Consider the following 22082-nt stretch of genomic DNA (forward strand, 5'->3'; position numbering starts at 1 on the left):
CCTCGTTAACTTGTGCTTATTCACTTCAGAGCCAGGAAAAGGGTTTAATGCACAATAGGTGCTCAATAAATTACTGTGAAATCTAAGGGGAAAAAAAGAAGACAGTGTTGATCAACATTTACTGTATGTATACTACATCCTGATCCCTTGCTTAAGAAGGGAGCTATCATTTGATCCTCTAGAAAAGTGCTTAAATAAACTTTTCAAACTATTTGAAGCTAATAGACCTCATAAGGAATAAACTTAAGACTGACTCTGAACACATGCCTTTTCCACTTTATACACACCTGACAGATGTGATGGGGACAGATATGTTGTCATGAAAACTGTGACAACATTAATTCAACACATACAATGAAACAATAATGCAACAAGTACATTAGAAACAATGAAGAAGAATGAGTCATAAGGAGTTTCATGTTCAGACAGGGTGGAGTTGGGGGAATCACCTTATGACCAGTTAATCAAGAAAAATATGGAAAACAAGGTAGGATCTGGAAGGAGAGCAGGGAGGAAGCATCTTGAGCTAGGTTGCGAAAGATGATTGAGACAGATGTGAGCTAGCAGACCTGTGTTCTGGGTGGTACCCAAAGCGAGGTGACAAACTAAAGAAAGGTACTTTAAGAAAACAGAAATTAAGTGCTACAGAATTTATTAGTAATCCTTTGGAATATGTGCCCTGGTTCTGCTATTATTTCTTCCTTTTCTTTGAATTTTGTTTTTCAAAGTAGTGGACATGAATTTTGGTCCATGCTCACTTGTGGATTGTTTGTATATATTTCATTTTTATGACCAAAGTCTCAAAGATCAAAAAGGTAACATGAATTTAGCAAAAGTAATTATAGCACATTAAAGATATTTATACTACACATTTATTAAATACATCATTTAATAACCTACGGGAGTAATCACATTCTGAAATGTGAAATTGAGACTTAATTTTCCTGGAGCCTTGAGCCTATTTTATCTTTGGGTGCATTTACTTTCAAGTACATAAACCTGAAATTAAAAAGTCTGAGAAAATTTTTTGCTACATCAACCACAAAGGCCACCACAGTCTCAAAGGATGGATTCTGGACCCCACATGATAGAATCAGCCAGGGTACTTGTTAAAAATGCCCGTCTGGAAAGAAATAAAGAATTTTATGAATGGCGCTGTGGAATCTGCATTTTTTTGCAAGCTCCAAGGAAAACATGAAGAACATTTAAGTTAAAAGGTCTGCATACATACATGTGGGAGGTGACAGGTTATCTGGACATAATGCAAAGTAGGAACCACGCATGCTTCATGAAACACACTAAGTGCATTCCAGGGAGCCTTACTTATAGATAATTAAGCTTGAAGCTTCAGCCTCATAGGGATCATCATTACTGGAATCTTCAATTATAAGTACTTTGAATAGACTCCAGTTTTTGTTCCCACACAAGAGCTCCACCCACCTGGCGTGCCAGGAGGCCCATGACTCTCTCACTTTTAACTTAAATGCAAACTGAAGCATTCTGAAAGAATAAGTGGGTATTTATAGTCACATGTATTGCATTTAAACCCAGTCCTCAACTGCTGAGCTATGTGACATGACAGGCATGCACCACTACACCCATGCCCCCCGTTAGGTTTTTATGAAGATCGAATGACAAAATCAATGCTTAGCATAGTGTCAGTCACAGAGACAGGCACATAGTAGGGAATAAACCAAACAAGAGATTTTTGTTTTCCTTTTTATCTGATAACAAACTGAGTACAAACAAATTTATAGTAATTTATTTAAAAACTTGAGTGCTGCCTCATTCCTGTAAAAAGAGACAGGTCCCATCCATGCACTTATCATTACAGTACTACAAAAGATTAGCTTCAAGATACAACTCTGTGCTGAACACATAGATTTACTCTTGACTCCTGCTTTCAAGTCAATCATATAGAAGAGAGGGCAATGTGACTGGAAAATCATGAGGTTAAAGTAGAAGCTATGATCTCTTCAGCAGCCCTCATCCACTCCTCTCACTTTCATTACCCCTTGCAGTACCTACCACGTCCAGCTCAGATACAGCATGTATCTCCTTCCTGTCCATTTTTCCTGCCCCACAGGATATGAATATGGTTTGTCCCTCAAAAGTGCACATGCTAGAAGCTTCATTCCCAGTGCAATGGCAGGGAAAGGTGGTGGGACTTTAAAGAGGTAGAACCCAGAGGAGGTGATTAGGTCATGACTGCTCTTGTGAAGGGGGTTAGGACTCAGGGGTGGATTAGTTCCTATAAGAGCAGGTTGTTATATAAGAGCAAGTCTGGCCTCTCTTTGGTCTCTTGTTTCTTCTCTCTCACCATGTGATTTTTCTCACACACATGTTCCTACCACATGATGCCACCTGCCATGGGGCCCTCACCAGAAACCAATGCTGGTGCCATGCTCTTGGAACTCTAGAAGTGCGAGCTGAAAAAACTTCTTTTCTTTGTAAATCATCCAATCTCTGGCATTTTGTTATAGCAATACAAAAAGGAATAAGACATTCCTTTTCTCCTATCTTTTCTCCTTCCTGCCATAAATATTGATTCAGTGATGATAATGTGCAAGACTCTGTGCTGGCACTGTCTCTGTGGGATTCAGACATGGATATGGAACATGAACTCTGAAAAAAATATGCACAGGGAACCTGGGAAATTCGAAGGAGGAATAACAGCATGAACATTAGTGAAGTCTTCTAAAAGGGGCTCTCATGCTACTTTTTGTTAATATTGAAAGCATTAGGGCAATATGTATTAACAGGCAATAAAAATGTTCATAACAGGGGTAAATATTCCAATAATGGCAGGATGGTGAAATTGAGTGATTACCCCACAAAAATAGCAATGATAAAAATAACAATATAAAATAATTTAAAAGAACTATTTGAAGGTACTAGAAAATGGCCCAAAACAGGAAAAAACTAAACACTGTTACAGCATTGGTAAAAAAAATAAGTACGAGGCTTACTAGCTTTAGTGTTCTCCTCACCCTCTCTTATGGACTGAATTGTGGTTCCCAAATTCAATGTTTAAGTTCTAACCCTTAGTACCTTAGAATGTGCCTCTGGAGACAGACTCTTTAAAGAGGTACTTAACTGAGGTCTTACAAGTAGGCCTTAATCCAGTAAGACTGGTGTCCTTATAAGAAGATACCAGGGATGTGCACACAGTTAAAAGGCCATGCGAGGATACAGTGAGAAGGTGGCCATCTGCTAGCCAAAGCGAGAGGCCTTAAGAGAAACTGAACCAGCCTTGATTTGGGACTTTCAGGCCCAGATCCAGGAAAAAAATCTGTTGCTTAAGCTACCCAACCTTTGGCACTTTGTTATGGTAACCTTAGAAAACTAATATATATTCCCCATAACCCACTCCAGTTGTTTGAAACTGCAACCATACTGATTTGAAATGGCAGATGTCTAAGTTCAGTGTTGCAGGACATTTGTGAATTTGAGGGGGAAACTTGGAAGTAAGAGACCTACAGAAGAGCAGAGACCCAAAATCTGAACATAAACTCTGCCCAATGCCCTGACTGACTGATAAATAAACATGAATGTGAGAGATGTCAGGGAGCCAAGGTGAAAACAGAAAGAAGTGAGGGATTTCCCCTTGTGAGACAGAACCCTTCCTGGTGAGATGCACAAGGGTGCTGCAGCTTTGGCTGAGGACATTCTCTACCTCACACAGCTTGGATTGCATGAGCTGTCTGAGGGCAAACTCAGAACTGGAGAAGCAAATGGAATTAAGGAGAAACCTCAGAATCAAGGACATCAAAAATAGTTTGCTCTAATATATGAATATCAACTCTACCAAAACCCTTGGCTGATGGTTAGCCAACACAGATAAAGGGGCAAGCACCAGGAGGGTAAGTTAAAGAAACAGCTGGAAATAAAAATCACTGAGCAAAGATATTGGCTGTTGCACGCTATAGGGAGAAATACGTTGAAGTTTGAGTACAAGTAAGGTAACCGCCTACTATTAAAAATAATGATCTTCTGCCACCCACAGTGGCGCATGCCTGTAATCCCAGAGACTTGGGAGGCTGAGATAGGAATATTGCAAGTTCAAAGCCAGCCTCAGCAATTTAATGAGGTCCTAAGCAATTATTGAGACTCTGTCTCAAAATAAAAACAATTAAAAAAATGACCTTCAAAAAACCAAATTCCATAGTCATTTTAATGTTCAAAGTTCAATTAAAAATTACTATATAATTAAAGAAACAGGAAAACATGATCCCCACTTTTAAAATCACCATAAACTTCTCCAAGTAGACCTAAATACTGGCTTTAGCTGACAAGGAAAATATGGCATTAAGAATTCCCAGAGAGGGCACCTCAACAGAGAAACAGAAAACTTAAAAAAGAATGAATGGAAATTGAAGATCTACAAAGTACAATGACTAAAATTAAAAAAAAAAATTCATTGTATGGTTCAAAAGTAAATTTGAGGTGGCAAAAGAATCAGTAAATTTGAAGACAGATCAATGGAAAGCATTCAATCTGAAGAATAGAGAAATAGAGAAAAAAAAATGAGGAAAAAGGAACCAATCCTGAATGAACTGTGAGAATATATTTAGTATTGGATGGATAAGTAATGGGAGTGGCAGAGGGACAGAAAAGGCAAAAGGGGATGAAAAAGATACTGTACAGGTGTGACTGATGGAAAGTCCTTAAATTTGATGAAGAACATTAATTTATAAATCCTATTAGCTTATCAAACACCAAGTAGAATAAACACAAAGAAAATCAGAGTTATCAATCTTAAAACCAAATATAAGATTAACAATTTACCTCATATATGTGTATGCATACGTGTGTGTGTAGTGTGTGTGTGCACAGATGTATTTACATATATAATCTTAATTTCTTTAGAAGATAAAAATGCTTAAAAATTATATTGGTGGATTTATAACATCTGACATGTTATATCATAGTGCAAAGAATAGAGAGCACTGAATAAGACTGTCACCATTGTAAGATTCCTTTATTTCTAAATAAACATAATTAGATAATTAGCTTTATGTAAATTAAGACAAATTAAAGATGCATATTATAATTCCTAGTGTGAACAATAATAATAACAACAAAATGCAAAGAAATATAACTAGGAAGTTCACTGAGGCATTAAGATATGTAATTTGTTTTTAGAATGCTGCGTTAAAATGTGTAACACAAAAGAAGACAGGAAAAGAGAAACAGAGAAAGTAGATGAAATAAACCAAATAGAAAGAATGGCAGACTTAAATCTAAATACATAAATATTTACATTAAATGTACATGGATTAAACACTTCCATCAAAAGTTGGAAATTGTCAAGTATGAAAAAAGAAGAACTAAAACCCACCTACTTGGTGTCTGCAAGAGACATACATTAAGCATAAAGCTACAAATAGGTTGACTCTAAACATTAAGAAGTTAAGAAAAATACCTGGGCTTAGTGGCGTCTCTGGAGGCTAAGGCAGGAGGATTGCAAGTTCAAAGCCAGCCCCAGTAAGTGAGGCACTAAGTAACTCAGTGAGACCCTGTCTCTAAATAAAATACAAAGAAGAGCTGGGGATGTGGCTCAGTGGTTGAGTGCCCCTAAGTTCAATCCCTAGCAACCCCCCAAAAAGCAAGAAGTTAAGAAAAATATTATAATTCACGTCAAAAATACACAAAATATAACTTGAAAGAAAAGGACAAATTCCTTGAAAGACAAATTTTTTTTTTTCCTTTGGTACTGAGGATTGAACCCAGGGGAGCTTAACCACTCAGCCAAATCCCCAGCCCCTTTTTAATAGGGACTGAATTGTCTAGGGCCTCTCATTGTTGCTGAGACTGACATGAACTCATAGATTCTCCTGCCTCAGCCTCCCAAACTTGCAGGATTACAGGTGTGCAACACCACACTTGGCAAGACACACATTTTCAAAACCAAAAATTCAAGTATTCAAGAATTAGTAAACTGGATGCTAAGTCAATGAAGGAAATCAAATTTTTAATTAAGAACTTTCCAATAAATAAAACTCCATGCTCAGAAGGCTTCCCTGGTGAATTCTGTAAAATACTTGAGGGAGAAAATAATACAGTCCTATGCAAATTCTTTCAGAAAGCTTAGTAGGAAGAAATAATTCCATATTCAGGAATTAAGGATAAGCTTACACAGATACCAAAACCATCATAATTACCATCTGTAATTAAATTATAGACCAAAATCTCTCATGAATGTAGGCGGAAAAATCCTTAACAAAATATTAGTAAATTGAATAAATAAATAAAAAGAATAGTATACATGACTAAGTGGGGTTAACCCAGGAATGTCCAACTGGTTTAACATGAAAATCAATAAATGTAACACACCATATCATTTTCATTATATATATCAAATGGTAAGAAAAAATTTGGCAGAACACAACAAGTAGTGATAAAAAACATTAAGCAGCAGGATGTGGTGGCTTTTACCTGTCAACTCAACTACTCAGGAGACTAAGGCAGGAAGGTTTGAGACCAGCATAAGCAATTTATCAAGACCTTGTCTCAAAACACAAAAAAAGGGACTAGGGATGTAGCTCTTTTTCTCAAAAGGTGGGTCCATATTTTTTCCTTGAATATGGGCTGATCAGAAGACCTTACTTCTCATGAATAGAATGTAGTGGAAGTGACAGCCTGTGACTTCTAAGACTAGGTCATAATAGGCATTACTGTTGCTGGCTTGTTCTTTTGGACTGCTGGTCTAGTGGAAGCCAGGTCCTTTGTCATGAGCATACTTAAACAATTTGAAGGAGAGGCTCAAGTGGAGAGGAACCAGTTTGCCAGAACCATCCCATCAACCATGTGAGTGTCCTTGAAATTTCCTCCATCTTCAGTCAAGCTGTCAGAGATCTTAGCTCCTTTGCCCCTCAGTCCTCAAGACTGGCTAAGGCCCCCAATATAATGGAGTAGAAACAAACCATCCTCACTCTGCCCTCTCTGAGTCCAGAAAAGGACCCATGTGGGCCCCTGCCTCATGTCTCTTTTTTGGGGAGGTCCTCCCTCAGCCCCCACTCAAATGTGGGTTCAACAAGATGCCAGGAGCAGCTTGGGACTCAAACCCATGGCTTGGTCCTGTGAGAAAACCTCAGCAGGCTCTCTGCATAGTTTTTGCAGGATGATGCATGGTTGAGTTGTTAAAATATGGTAACATGATGACTTGAAGTTAACTCTGACATTCAAGGCTCTAGGCTACCAAAAATCACCTCTTGCCCATGGGTTCTAGGACGTACTGGGCTCTGGGTAGGCTTTCACCTGTCTGTTGTCAGTGTAGACCCACATCCCTCTACTGCACCTGAGTCTAATCAGGAGACCAAAGTATTCCACTCCGAGTTCCACTACTCACTGCTGTGGTGGCCATCTCTCACCCCTGTAGGCTCTGGGCCACGTGGTAGTCCTCTGAGGAGGGCTGGCCTGGCCCCTGTGGGGCTTTTGGAGAACCTTGCTCTGTAACATGAACAGCCCTTTGCCATAGATCCCTTGCCTCCTGTTGATGAGTGACTTCCTACTCTCCTGAGCCAGTATAAACTAGTGGATTTTCCTTCTGTGCTTGGGACAACTCTTGCAGCTCTGTCCACAGGGTTCTTGTATATTTTTCCCACCACATATTTTGTGGTGGCATGGAAGGCTGGGGGAGTGATCAGCATGCAAAGTGATCACATTCAAAGAGGGCAGTAATTATGGGCTCTATTAAGACATGGTTGATCTACATTTTCACTATATAATTCAAAATATAACTTTAATAGCTGGAAAAAATTATCATGCACATTATTCTTAACACTGTGGGTAAGAGTCACATTTGTGAATGTTAACAAAGCATCATAAGGATCTGCAAGCATCATTAGAAGCCAGTAATAACAAGTGGCAAGATAGACATTGCAGAGTCAGACAGTAAATGGTGTTAGAGAACTACAGAGGCAAGGAGATGGAAGTCATTTCAGGACAAACAGGTTTCAAAGAACCAGGGCTTTGTGATTAATAACAGTTTTGCTACATTTTTCTTATAGGAGCAGGGGAGTGGGTGGATAGGAAATTTGCCAGGGATAGGAAATTACCACAGATGGTACTTAGATTATCTAAAAATCTTCACATGTGCTGATATGATATTAGGCATGTGAGTTCTTTTTCTGCCTCTTATTCTAAACTTCCATTAATTAATTACTATATCTTAATAAGGGACCATGAATTTTACAATAACTGTTGAAACCAAGTTGTTTACATCAGCAATGGCCCTACAAGAAAATACTTGCCCAAGGTTCTAGAAACCCCAGAAAAGGTGGTTCTTGGACAACCTTGTTCTAGAAGCTTTTCATCCCTCACAAGAAGGGTTTTGAAGAGTTCTGGTCTGTTTTGCTCAACAACTTGTAAGGCTTTGGAAGATAAAACCAATGCTTCCCAGCCAAATACATATAACCTCGTCTGTGTTTATGGAGTTAACTGAGGTTCTGGTGAACACAGAAGACAAGATTGGCTTCAACAAGTTCACATGTAGTACAGGCAGCAGGTCCTTTTGTAGTAGTGATGAATGTAGTGTGAACGATTGTAACAGTGATCCACTTCATCATTTGAATACAGCCCTGGCTGCTCCGAGGCCCATTTTAAAAGGATGCATTTTTTCTTTTCCTCTTCTGGCTCCCTAACCTGGGGATGAGGAACAAGATTACCTTTTCCTATCCTAGACCAAGTTATCTGTCCTTGAGGACACAACTCACCACAGGAAGGAGATGTCACTGGCAGATCTAGAGAGTGACTGTCTCCCAAATTAGCAAGTGAATTTCAACTTTAGGGCGAACCCGGGACCCCTGTCCGGGCACACCTGGAATGCAGCCTTTGAAGCTCTCTATTTTCCCTGATGGGCAGAACCACAACCTCTATGACTGGAGTTCCATGTGCTTCTCCTTTGCTAGCAAAGCAATAAACCTTCTTTTTCCTTTTTTCTCAAAACCGTATCTCCATTATTGGATTGGCATCAGGAACAAGGACTGAGCTTTCAGTAACATGATTATTACAGCTCCTTCTATTCTCCTATGCTGGATTACAATCTGGGGAGTGCCCTCCTGACAATTCTTATTAGGCATTTATCCCTTAAAGATATCCCTATCCTTTGGCTAGGACAAGGAGCACACAGAAAATTGTGCTGAGCTACAGTAACTTATCAGTCATTTTTGACATTTTGTTTTCTTCTTGAAGATGGATGTCCGTCTTCTCTCCACACACTGATTGACCATGTATAAAACATTATAGGTGGGGCTGGGGCTGGGGCTCAGTGGTAGAGCACTTGCCTGGCATGTGTGAGGCACTGGGTTCGATTCTCAGCACCACATATAAATAAATGAATAAAATAAAGATCCATTGACAACTAAAGAAATATTGAAAAAAAAATTATAGTGATCCAAGTCACCTGAATTATTTTGTACTAGCCTTCAAAATATTCTATTGGCAGCCTCTCATGCCCTCCATCTTTCATGGGCCAGATCATTACAAAATGAAAATCTAATGACAAAATGTCACTTCCACTTGTCATTTTAATGATCTTGTATTGATCTTTATTCTCTCTTTATGGCCTCTCTACACTTTCTCTTGACTTACCTAGTGTTTGTTCCACTTGGAATATTCTGCTACCACCTTATCCTCATTGGTCTGATTAAAATTATCTTGTCTTTATGTCTCAACTTAAATTTGACTCTCTTTTAGGAGCCATCTCAATATCCCCAGACCAGTATTCTGTTATCACACAAATCCCACTTTATAGTCATTGCCTTTTTATTCGTCTGTTTCTCATCAGAATGCAAAATTTTGTGAGAGCAGGAATTATGCCTAACACAACTATTTAACAGAAAATTATTGATGAATAAAAGAATTATTCACAACCTTGTGAAGTAAGCATTATATTAGCCTCATCTTACAAAGGAGAAAACAGGTTCACTATATTTTTAGGGGGGCTACCAGGGATTGAACTTAGGGACGCTAAACCACTGAGTCACATCCTCAGTCCTCTTTTGTATTTTATTTAGAGGCAGGGTCTCACCGAGTTGCTTAGTGCCTCACTTTTGCTGAGGCTGGCTTTGAACTTGCAATCCTCCTGCCTTAGGCTCCTTAGCTGGGATTATAGAAATGCACCCAGCAGACTTACTATACTAAAGCAATGAGAGTTACTATAAAGAGGAACAGTTAACAGGTGTCCAGTGCTGGGGATGAACACAAGCCTTTCTGCATACTAGGCAAGCACTTCACCACTGAGCTATATCCCCAGCCCAAAGCACTGCCTTTTGATTCTCAGGAACCTAAAAAATTGTTGCTATATCTTGAAGTTTTAGTGTTTTTCGTGGCAATCATTTTGATGGCCACTTCAAAAAATATGGCAGAAAGGTCAAATCATGTGTTGTAGAAGAGTGGATAAGAGGATATGAAATCCTCATCATTCCTTGTGTCTTTAGTACAATGGTGGCTGTACGGTGCCAGTTATCGTCATCTTCAATGTGTGCCTCAGTCAAGTCATGAATGTTTACTTGATCTGTACATTCTGGCTCAGGAATCCTTGTTTTGTTCTTTTTGATTTTTATATTGTCTTTGTTTAACTTTGACACAAACATACAAACCAATCTTAACACAAAGTATTTTCTTATTTCTCAATTAACTTCACTTTCATCCATTTTCCCAGCTGCATTGAAATAGAATCAGCAACTAAAATTGTGTGTCTTAAAGTTTACATGATTTTTGATATACAAATACATTTTGAAATTTTAACCTTAATCAAACCAATTAACATATCTATCTCCTTATTTAGTTATTTTGTTATGGTGAGAAAATTTAGAATCTATTCTTAATCACTATCAAAAACATAATACATTATTATTAACTATTGACTCAGGAACTCTTTAACACCCTAACTGAGATAAGGAAGAGCCTCCTGGTCCCACAAAAGAAAAAAAAAAAAAAAATACCCACTTCACCTTACTCCTCTCCCATTCAATCTACCATAACACGTATCCACCAAAAGAAAAGCCAACAAGACTCTGAGCTTTGTTCAATGACACATATGGCATGAACTTCCCAACAAAGCTTAGTTCCATGATTATTGGATGAATCCAGTTGGCTGATCTCTTTCAATATTTGTAATATAAATAAGACTCCATATGCTTTTCATGTTTTCTTTTGAAAACAAAGCTATCTAGTTAGAGAAAATATTAATCCCCTTGTTCTACTGGCTCCTGTAAAAAAATATCTGGAGTACAAACATGTCTTTTGTTCTCCTGCAGATTCAATTGCTTCAGAAATCTCTTTATGTATTATCTATATTATTGACCTATGTTTCTAATCTTGAAAGATAAATATGCAAATGTCATAAGTTTCATAGAAAATCCTCCCATGTCCTCCTCCATTGCTACCTTTGGAATCTAGGATTGAAATCTACTTCGGTAGACTACTCCAGTTCTCCAAACACCATACTCTGCAGAGATTTCAAAGCAGTGCAGGTAACCTCTGAACATTGTACTTAATCACAAATAAGAGGAAAAGTAAGATTATTTGACTGTCTCAGTCTCTTGCAGTCCTTAAATGTCAGTCTAATAGAACATTAAAAAAAAAAGCAAAATAAAGAGTCCTTAGTTTCCCTCAGTGCTAAACAATTGCACAAACTAAAATAAAGATGAAATCAAAGTGATCTTGAACCAAAGATCAAGACAGAAGGATAGAAATCTACTGGGCAGAATTCCTGACAGTAAATACCAGGAAGGGCAATCATACTCTGACAAAGGTAAACAGATCTGACAGGTAGTTTGTGTGATCACCTTATAATGTTACAGATGTGTCATTACAGGTTAAAACTGTCCAAACTGTACTCATGGTGGACCCTTAGATGTTTGGTAAACATGTCCCCTGGTCTTTGCTCATGAAGTTTCCTGGGGAGGTTGCAAACCTGCATGAGGGGCTAATTTCATGTAGCAGGCATGCTTCACTGGGTTCTCAGAGTGAGTTTTGTTTTTTAAATCTATATCCCATCTCAAGAAGCCGGAGGATCTGGAAACGCTGGTCAGCACATTGCTGATGACAACAGTTAGTGGGAGCTGAGTAGTTGTCCCTTTCAGGGGGTAGTGTGTTCGTGCCAATTGTTTCCACTTTGTTTTCTAATATGTGCTCCTTTTCTCAAACTCCTTTTCTTTAGACATCCTATCCATCTCTACTTGTTCCAATTCTAGTCATTACTCATAGTCCATCTCAAATGTCTACCTCTCTCCTTTCCCCAACAGTCAGAAGTGAGTTTTTCTTCTTCACAATACTCATGACTTCTGTTACAACTTTGTAGCATGTTCAGTATCCACTATTATTATGATGATTATTATGATTTTATTATTATCTGTATTGTACTTATCTTGCCCTCCTGACTATAGTGGAAGCCTACATATTCATTCATCCACTCATTTAGCAAAAATGTACAAAGTACTAGGTACCACACACTAGATTAAGAGCTGCAATGAACAAGAGAAACGAGCACAGGCTTTGAGTGAAGGAGCTGTTGTGCTTCTTTTCACTTCCTCTGCAGAACCTGAGACTGTGTCGCGTACTTGATAAGTGCTCAGCTGGAATTCGTTGAATTGAGTTTAGATGCATTCCTTTACATTTACAAAGCATCTGCTACCCGGCAACTCCATTAACCTACTTATGTCATTCTATTAAATAAAAGTATTAGACATATATTTCTTCAAAAGACACTCTAAAATCAGAATGTACACTGAGCACTAAATATTTCTTCTGCCTTTCAGTTAACTCTGAATCACCAAGTTTTTATTTAGAAAAAGTACTCAGATATACCTCTAAATTTATTTACCTGGGTAACTGCTGAAAGAGAGGCGAAGACAGCTGGTGTCTTTATCTTTGATGTTGAAGTCCCAGTGTTTATATATCCTGAGCATGGCTGCATATGTGTACCAGCTTGAGTGAGCAAAAAAGATGTTCTCAAATCCAGGAAGAACCTGTAGCCAGAATCACAGTGAGTGACACAGAGGCAGATGGATAAATGACTAAAACAGTAAGTGGAGGAAGCATGCAGAGATGTGTCAATTCAGGTGTTTATTGCTATCTTTATCATCAGAAAATATGGCCAAGGAGTTCAACAATAACTTTATTGTGCACAAGACAGACTTTGTTCTACCATCCAAGATGGAAGGGAAGCAGAGGAATATCATCATCTTCCAATTCCCTCCATCAAAGTTCCTTTCAATTCTCAACTTCTACCATATCAGGCAGAATACCAGAAACTCAGGAACTCATATATCATCAACTGATATTCGGCCAGGGGTGATGAGATGTTGCCATACTTGGGTGACATACAGAAAAGTCTGCATGAACCAGGGAAAAGATAGGAGTTTCTGTCTTACCTTAATAAGAGCAGAACAATGTCCCATGTCCCATCTCTTGAAAACCTTCATGCTGTTATTTTTTATGGGAGAGAAAGAGGGAATCAGATCCAGTAGATCTCCAACAGCATTCAGGAACTGAATCTGGAACATGGTCATGGGCTAGGAGAGGACACAGACTGCACTTAGCATCAGTTTGTGACACATGACATTTTCTAGTTTTCCTCTTGTTAAGTCTCCTTTAAATTATTCTATTGTGAAGGGTTTCTTAAGTAACAAATGTCCTGGATTTTTTTTTTTAACTTAACAAAATAATTGGGATTTTTCAGGGGCAGGGGTGGGTACCAGGGCTTGAACTCAGGAGCACTTGACCACTGAGCTACAACTCCAGGCCTATTTTGGATTTTATTTAAAGACAGGGTCTCACTGAATTGCTTAGCACCTCACTTTTGCTGAGGCTGGCTTTGAACTCTCAATCCTCCTGCCTCAGCCTCCCAAGCCACTGGGATTATAGGCATGTGCCATAGCACCTGTCAACAAAATAATTCTTCTGGTTTTATAAATTACAAGAGGTGTCTTAGCATATTTTATACCCACAGATACTGGAAGTGTCTCCTTGGAGAGCAAAACAGACAAAACTTTCTGTTTGCATTTCTAATGGGTTTTCTCAATCTTGGCATTATTGATATTGCAAGACAGATAATTATTTTGGGGGGCTGTGCCCTATAAGATGTTTAATAGTATCACTGACCTCTACCCTCTGGTTATCTGTAGCAACCTAGTTTTGACAACCAAAAATATCTCCTCCAGACATTACCAAGTGGTCCCTGGATAGAAATCACCCCAGTAAAAAAACGTTTATAGCAAAAATTTCAGCTATGATGTTCTGTTTTTGATTATGAGTTCAACATAGAATTAACTGATCAGACAACACGAACCCTGAAGTAGCTGTCAGATTGCACTTGAAGGTGAACGTTTTACTGACTGGAGTGCACTGCTCCAGCAAGATGCAATCCACCTGGGCTAGGCATCTATAAACAAGCTGGCTTAGTAGAGGTGGAGACACAAATTCAAATGACATTTTAACCAAAAAGTAAAACAAAAGCAAAACCCTCAACCCAATAACTTGTTTATATAAATATTCTCTTACTTTTGCTTTTTTGAATAAGTAATACATTCATCATTCAAAAATTAAACAATCATAAGATCTTTATTGGAAAGTCTCTTATTCTCCATTTGCTTTAGTTCCATGCTCTCATTTATCATTTCTACTAGTTTCTTTTGTATATCTCCAAAGTTTTAAAAATTTCATATAAATACAAATTTTAACACAAATGGTAGTGTTCTATATGAACTACTCTTCATCTTGATTTTTCTGTTCATATCTGGGGTCTTTTCATATTGGTTGTAAAAATCACACTCATTCTTTTAAGTAGCATTTCAATGTATGACTGTATTATAATTCTTTTAGTTACTGTTTTGTTGATGGGCTTTCAGGTTTGTTCTAGTCTTTTGCTATTATAAACAATGCTATAATAATTAATCATGGATACGTTTGAGTCTATGAGTAGAAAAAATTCCTGGAAGTGATTTTGATTTTAATTGATATTGCCAGATCATTCTCAGAGGAGTTGCTTCAATTATACCCTTCCGGTTTCAACAATATATTAAATATTTAGTTTATTTCCAATCTAATAAGTGAAAACTCTGTCCCACAGTAATTTAAATTTGTATTTTTTGTGTGCTTTAAGTAAGTTGAGCATATCTCTTTGGGTTTGTTTTTTGTAAAATGTCATATGTTTCATTCATTTTTCTACTGGGCTTTTTTTTTTCATTGACTCTTAAGAACTCTTTAAATATTAGCAAGATTAGCCCCTTGCCTCTGATGTGAATTGCAAATATTTTTTTTTCTGGGTGGTAATTTGCCTTTATTTTAAAATATTAAAAATCATACATAAGAAGGAATAAGGATGTTATACACATAATATATGGAATAAAAAACACCTATGCACTCACCCCACCATTTAAGAAATGAAACATTAGAACCTTGGAAGTTTCCAATCTCCTCATCTTCCTTTCCAACCAGCAGTGACCACTATGCTAAATTTTATATTACTCAAAAATAGAAAAGAGACCAATAGAGTAGAAGGAAGGAATTGAGAGAAGGGAGGAGGGGAGAGAATGGGGAATGAAGTCCACCATATTATGCTATGCCCATGTGGGGGTGTACCACAATGAATTCTGCATATATAAATATAGTTAGAATGCACTAATTAATAATAATAGGGAGCTCAATAGAGAAGAGCTAGCAGTTTAGGGGAAGGGAGGAGGGAATGGAAAGGGAAAGTGCTGAGAGATGAGATTGATCAAATTATGTAATGTGGATGTATGGATATGGCATAATGAATTCTACCATGAAGTATAATTACAATGCACTAATAAAAAAATTTTTTTAAATTAAAAAACAAACATAAAATAAATTTTGTGTTACCCTTTCCTGCTTTATTACTTCGTCATCTATAAAAGAATCCTTAAACAATTTAGTTTTTAAAAAATGTGTCTGTTCTTGATTTTGAATTTGTACAAATATAACCATAGATCGATAGAGTGAATTTTTTTCTTTCAGTATTGTGCATTGAGTACTTTTTGCCACTAAGCTACATTCTCAGGCCTATTTTTAAAAAACATATGTTTTTTAGTTGTCAATGGACCTTCATTTTATTTATATGCGGTTCTGAAAACTGAACTCAGTGCTTCACACATGCTAGGCAAGCATACCACTGAGCTACAACCCCAACCTTCTCAGGCCTTTTTATTTTGAGATAGGATCTCACTAAGTTGCCCAGGCAGATCCTCCTGCCTCAAGCTCCCAAGTCCCTGTGCCCCACTGCACCAGAATAGAGTGCATTTGTTTATGACATTCCTTCCATGCTTTGTCTGTCTGCCCCTCTCTCTCCATTTATCAATGTTGACAGTGTGGACAGATCACTGATTTTCACTGCTTCATGGTATTCTATCTTGTTGATTATATTGCATCACAATATGCTTATGATGAGCATTTGAGATATTTCCAGTTCACAGCAAAAGAAATGTGACTGTGACCTTTGTGTACAGGGATCCTGTGTATAAGAGGGTCTTTAATGTGAGCAGAATTGCTGCGTTGAAGAACATGCATTATTTTCAAATTTTTCAAGTAATGCCCATTCTTCTCCAGAGTGACTATAGTAATTCACTCCTCTCAGCAGTGATTGAAATTTTCCAAGACTAGTGTGTGATAAGGTCTCAGTGAGGTTTTAATGTGCTTTCCCCTGAAATTGAACATTTCTTCATATTCATGAGTCATTGCATTTTCTCTTCTATAAAATTCTGCTAATGTTTTTTTACCCATTTTTCCATTGGGTATTTTCTATTTTTGCTTCATATGTATTTTGGATAAAAAATGCTGTTAGTTAAATATACTGTAAATATCTCCTTTATAGTTTGTCCTTCACTTTTTATATGATGTCTTTTGATAAAAAGAAATTCTTCATTTTAGTTAGTTGAGCTTTTCGATCATTTTCTTCATGGTAGTGCTCCTGTGTCTTACGACACCATTGTCTAGCCTAAGTCATATTCTGAAGAATGATGAAGGGTTCTCATTACTTTGAGGGAATATGTAGTTTTTGAGGAAGCTACCTCATTTCAAGTTTTAAAAACTGCAGGGTCTTTACCTCACTGACTTTTTCAATGCTGAAAATTCTGGTGTCTAACATAATTACTTATTTGCTTTATTTTACTTTATCTATTCATTCATTGAAGTCTATTAAATTTCCAAATAGCAATACCAATACTATTACTAAAATGAGATTATCACATGCAGTTTAAGAAGGTTTTTGTTGGGTTTTTATTGTTGATAGTGTTTGCTTTTTGTGGTCTTCCTGTCCCTAGGGTCAATCCAATAAAGCTGTACAGCAACAACTATTTCAATGGTCGCTTGAAAAAGTGATTCTCTGTGTAGTTATGCCATCAACTTGTTACCTAGTTAGATACATTTGTTTCAATTTGTTTTCAATTTTTAGGAACCGCTTTCCTTCTTTGTGATTAAATTGTGTTTTATAATTAAGAACAGCAGTTTACATGGTCCCCGAGTCAAACCTATAAACAAGGCACATTCAGAGAAATGTTGCTTTCATTCCTCTTCCCTCCATTCTCTTTCCTTCCCTCTTCAAAAAGTAATTATTGCTGGGTTTGGCGGCACATGCCTGTAATCCCAGCGGCTGGGAAGGCTGAGGCAGGAGGATCATGAGTTCAAAGCCAGTCTCAGCAGCTTAATGAGGCCCCCTGAGCAACTTAGGGAAAACTTGTCTCATGAAAAACTGTTTTCAAGCAGTTCCTCATTATTTTGTGCATATCTTCCTTGTGGACTTTTTTTAATTGGTGCATTATAATTATACATAATAAAAGTTGTTACATATTTGTACATGTAACAATATAACTATACCAATATAACTCAGTTAATATTGTTCCCCAGTACCTTCCATTTCCCTCCCTTCTCCTTTCCCCTTGACACTTTCCTCTATTCTATTGGTCTCCCTTCTATTTTCATAAGATACACACCCCCAGCTTTTTTCTCCCTTTTTCCTCTCTTGCATTCACCTGAGAGAAAACATATTACCCTTGATTTTCTGAATTTGGCTTATTTTGCTTAAGATAATGCTCTCAAGTTCCATTTGTTTTCCTGCAAATTACATAATTTCATTCTTATTTATGGCTGAATAAAAGTCCATTGTGTATATATACCACATTTCATTCATCCATTCATCCACTGATAAACACCTAAGCTGGTTCCATAATTTTGCTATTGTGAATTGTGCTGCTAAAAACATTGGTATGAATGTATTTCTCCAGTGATAATGGCAGTCATCAAGCACACAAATAATTATAATGTAGGAAAAAGAACATTTTTACACTGTTGATGGAATTGTAAATTAGTACAACCATTGCGGAAATCGTATGGAGGTTCCTGAAAAGACTAGGAGTGGAATCACCATAAGACCCAGCTTATACCATCACTCCTTGGTATTTATCCTAAAGAATTAAAATCATTTTCCTTTTTTATGTAAAGGATAGCACACAATACACCCTGTTCTTCATCTTATATTTTTACACTTAATAACAAATCCCAAATGGTCATTCCCTAATAGCATTTGGAGGTCTACCTCATCTTTTTTACAGTTATACTATTGATACAGCAGCCCTGTATGTATCTGACTGCATTCAGTCTTTTGCTTTAATAAATTATCTGCCATGAATACATTTGTATATCTGTTGTATTGTATGTTTGCAGTGCAAAAAATGTGTACTTTTGTGATAATACTGGAAGTGGGATTGCTGGGTAAAATCATATGTAAGTACATGATTTGGGTACAAAGTGTCAAAAATTCCTGTTTACAGTGAAAGCATCATTTGCATTCCCACTAGTGCTTTAGGAGAGTGCTTTCTTTTCCCATAACCTTGCCAACAGGGTACACTTTCACACTTTGGAATTTTTGCCAAACTGGTAAGAAAATACTTATCAGTATAGATTTAATTTGCATTTCTAATCTTACGAACAAGGCTGAGCTTATATGATTAACCATCATGTGCATCACTTTTCTGTGAACTGTCTTTTTGTATGTTTCACCTAGCGTGTATACACACACACACACACACACACATACACACACACATACACACCTACATACATGTCAAACGGTACTTTGGAAGCCTCAATGATTTGGTATTTTCCCCCAAAATTACTATATTATGTTTACATGGATGTTGTGGAGTGTGAGAAACAGAACTTATACTCTTAGACATTTTGTATTAATTCACATACAATCTAAAACACTAAAATCTTTATCAGGTTAGTTAAAAAGCCACTACATTCATATCAGGTTTTTAAATTTCGTTCTGAGCACAATCTTATGAAAGATGGAAAAGACACAGAAATAAGTTGTTTATTTGTGTTTTGAACTTAAATTCTGTGTCAAACAGATAAAATAACAGTGCTTACTACAAGGAATTTATACTCTTGTCCTGATTTGAACCGCTTTTAAATCTGGAGTGCTATTTCACAGTTTTCAAAATTCTGCCATATACATTCTGAGTAGCTTCTTAAAAATCATACCTTTGCCCCTTCTGCCATAGCCCTTTTCATTGCTCCTACATATAGCCCATCCAATTGTGCCATAACATAGCCTGTATGTCTCCAAAATGAGTCATTCTTGTACTCCTTGATGTTTTTCCGAGTCCACTGATTTTGCTTCCTGAAAGAGAAACCACATTTGTACTGGAGGTCTTAGTGTTGGCATTTAGAGATTATATACACAAATGCTGATGCTAGCATAATTTAAATTCTAGATCTTCTAACATTCCGGTCACTCAAAAGATTTCAGGGCAAACCTTAATGAATTTTAATTTCTCTCTCCTCTTTAATGGCTTCTTTTGGGCTCTATCTAGAACCAAAATACATGTGCAATATTAACCTACCTTTGATACCAAGACCGAAGAAAATCAAGCAAATACATTTCATATAAAACCATGATATGTCAGTAAGTCAATAAATATGTTGATTGACTTTATTTACTTCCATATGTAGAAATGGTAAAGTTGGACCACATGAAATAAAATCCCTAAGGACAAGACAAGGTGATTTCTATATATTTATGCTTCTCTCCCAGATCATTTTCATTGCTTATAGTTCATGTCATTTCTCTTTTTTTCCATAGTTTTAACTGGTGCATTAGAACTGTACATAATGGTGAGTTCCATTATGTATTTGTGTATGCACACATTGACAATATCATTTTCTAACACATTCCCTTTACCTCCCCTTCCTCCCTCCCCCTGGTGGTTCATCCCATTTCAGTTGTTATTAATACCTGCTTCAATGTCTCCATTCCAACAGGATTAGCGAAATACTCTTTTTAAAATTAGGTTATAATCTCTCCTTTATTAAGGTAACTAACAAGTGCTAAGTCTGTATGTGTGATCCAAATAAAATACAACGTTCAACTCAATTCAGATTGACCTATATGTATTTGGCGTTAGATACCCCAAGGAGCCCTTGGCAATATAGTGTCCTTGGAATATGAAACATGGATTAGCACTCCCAAGAGGCGAGTCACAGGGTTTAGATCCACTCTTATATTCTATCCAAACAATTGAAAATCTGCAAAAAGCTCTTACTTTTAAAATAATCTTTTTATTCTTTGTCCTTTCTGGTATAACTTTGTATACAGAAAGCAATTTTTTATTTGCTCAGGCTATTGCTAGATCACTCCCAATACAATGTTATTGGCTCACAGGATCTAGTCCCATGGGTTTTGAAAATATATTTATATATATATATATATTTTTTTCTTTTTTAGTTGTCAATGTACCTCCATTTTATTTATTTATGCACATGTTGTGCTGAGGATTGAAACCAGTGCCTCACACATGCCAGGTAAGCACTCTACAACTGAGCCACGACCCCATTTCCTAGCCCCATGGGTTTTAACTGATGCCCAGAAGGAATTGTAGCATTTTATGAAGAGGTTGCTTAGTGTGTCATTTGGACCCTTTCTGTCCCCAAATGAATCTCCTGTCATCCTACAAATTTAATCATATTTAAAAATTTTAGTCTTCAGATAACTTTATTAAAATGGAAATATTCTCATAGGGTGTTGAGAATGATGATTTTAGATATTAGCTGATGCTCAGCTAGGCCCAAGAAAAAGAAACTACTTGAGGGAAGGAGAAAGGCTCCCTGCAGGAAGTAGTGGGGCATCCATGTAGAGGAGATTCAGGGATTTAACTTTGCCTGCTGCACACTGATGGTGTCCTCTAGCAGTATTAGCTATCGATAACTTTGACATTTAACTTGACCTTTGAAAGAACAGAAATTAAAGGACATGTTCTCTGCAACCAGTTTTCATGCCATCACCAAAAATGCTGTGCCTTACTCTAAGAACAACTCTAGAATCCTGCCACAGGATGGAAAAAGAAATTAGCAAAAGAATAATTGCTCTTTAAAGTGACAGATTCAGGCCCTTTAGTCTTAATAACAATGAAAAGAGGAAAGTTTTTATACATACTCCATAAAATCCTGCACTTTATCCATGAGGGAAGGTTTCTTGATCAGCTGTGGGTAGAGATTTATGAAGTGGTCATTCATGTGTCTGAAACGATAGGTGAGAACTGTTAGATTCCTAGTTTTCTTCTTGAAATTTCTTCATCATGACAACTTAACTAATCTTTTGGTTAAATAGTATGCCTCTAATTACAAATCTTCTCTACTATATTTTTTAATAAATTAAACACACATTTAAGTTAAAAAATATTTCTAATACATGGAAACTATAGAATATAGCAAATAACCACATATTTATCACTTAACTTTATTAAATCATTTTATTTTGCCATTTTTTTCCATCTATAGTTCAAGACATAAAACAAAATATTGAGAAGACCAAAGTCCCTGTACACACCTTCCTGACATGAATTCCCCTCCTTCATCCCCAGTGGTAACTGCAATCTTGAATCTGACCTTATTCCCATGTAGGTTTTTATATAATCACTATAAATATTTTTAATCCTAAATAATGCTTACTATTATTTATCATGCTACATATGATAAAATATGAACAAGAACTTATTTATCCCTCTGATTTGTTTATTTCTCTTAACATGACTTTCAGAGAAATACCATGTTACCTC

At 36.9% G+C, this 22082-nt stretch overlaps 1 protein-coding gene across 2 annotated transcripts in view; it reads right to left on the reverse strand.

Moving 5' to 3' along the window:
• The window catches only part of PLBD1 (phospholipase B domain containing 1), a 66847-nt gene that overhangs the window by 12534 nt on the left and 32231 nt on the right, over positions 1–22082 (reverse strand). For both annotated transcript variants that reach the window (XR_013763828.1, XM_079140043.1), the window contains exons 3-6: positions 21461–21544; positions 19510–19648; positions 13383–13523; positions 12833–12977 (exon numbers count right to left, since the gene is read on the reverse strand). Coding sequence is in view for 1 of the 2 variants with exons in the window: in XM_079140043.1 (XP_078996169.1) it covers positions 12833–12977; positions 13383–13523; positions 19510–19648; positions 21461–21544 (509 nt within the window). In the remaining variant the exon portion in view is untranslated. The remainder of the gene's footprint in view (positions 1–12832; positions 12978–13382; positions 13524–19509; positions 19649–21460; positions 21545–22082) is intronic.

Source organism: Sciurus vulgaris (assembly GCF_902686455.1).
Source record: "Sciurus vulgaris genome assembly, chromosome: 5".
NCBI lineage: Eukaryota > Metazoa > Chordata > Mammalia > Rodentia > Sciuridae > Sciurus > Sciurus vulgaris.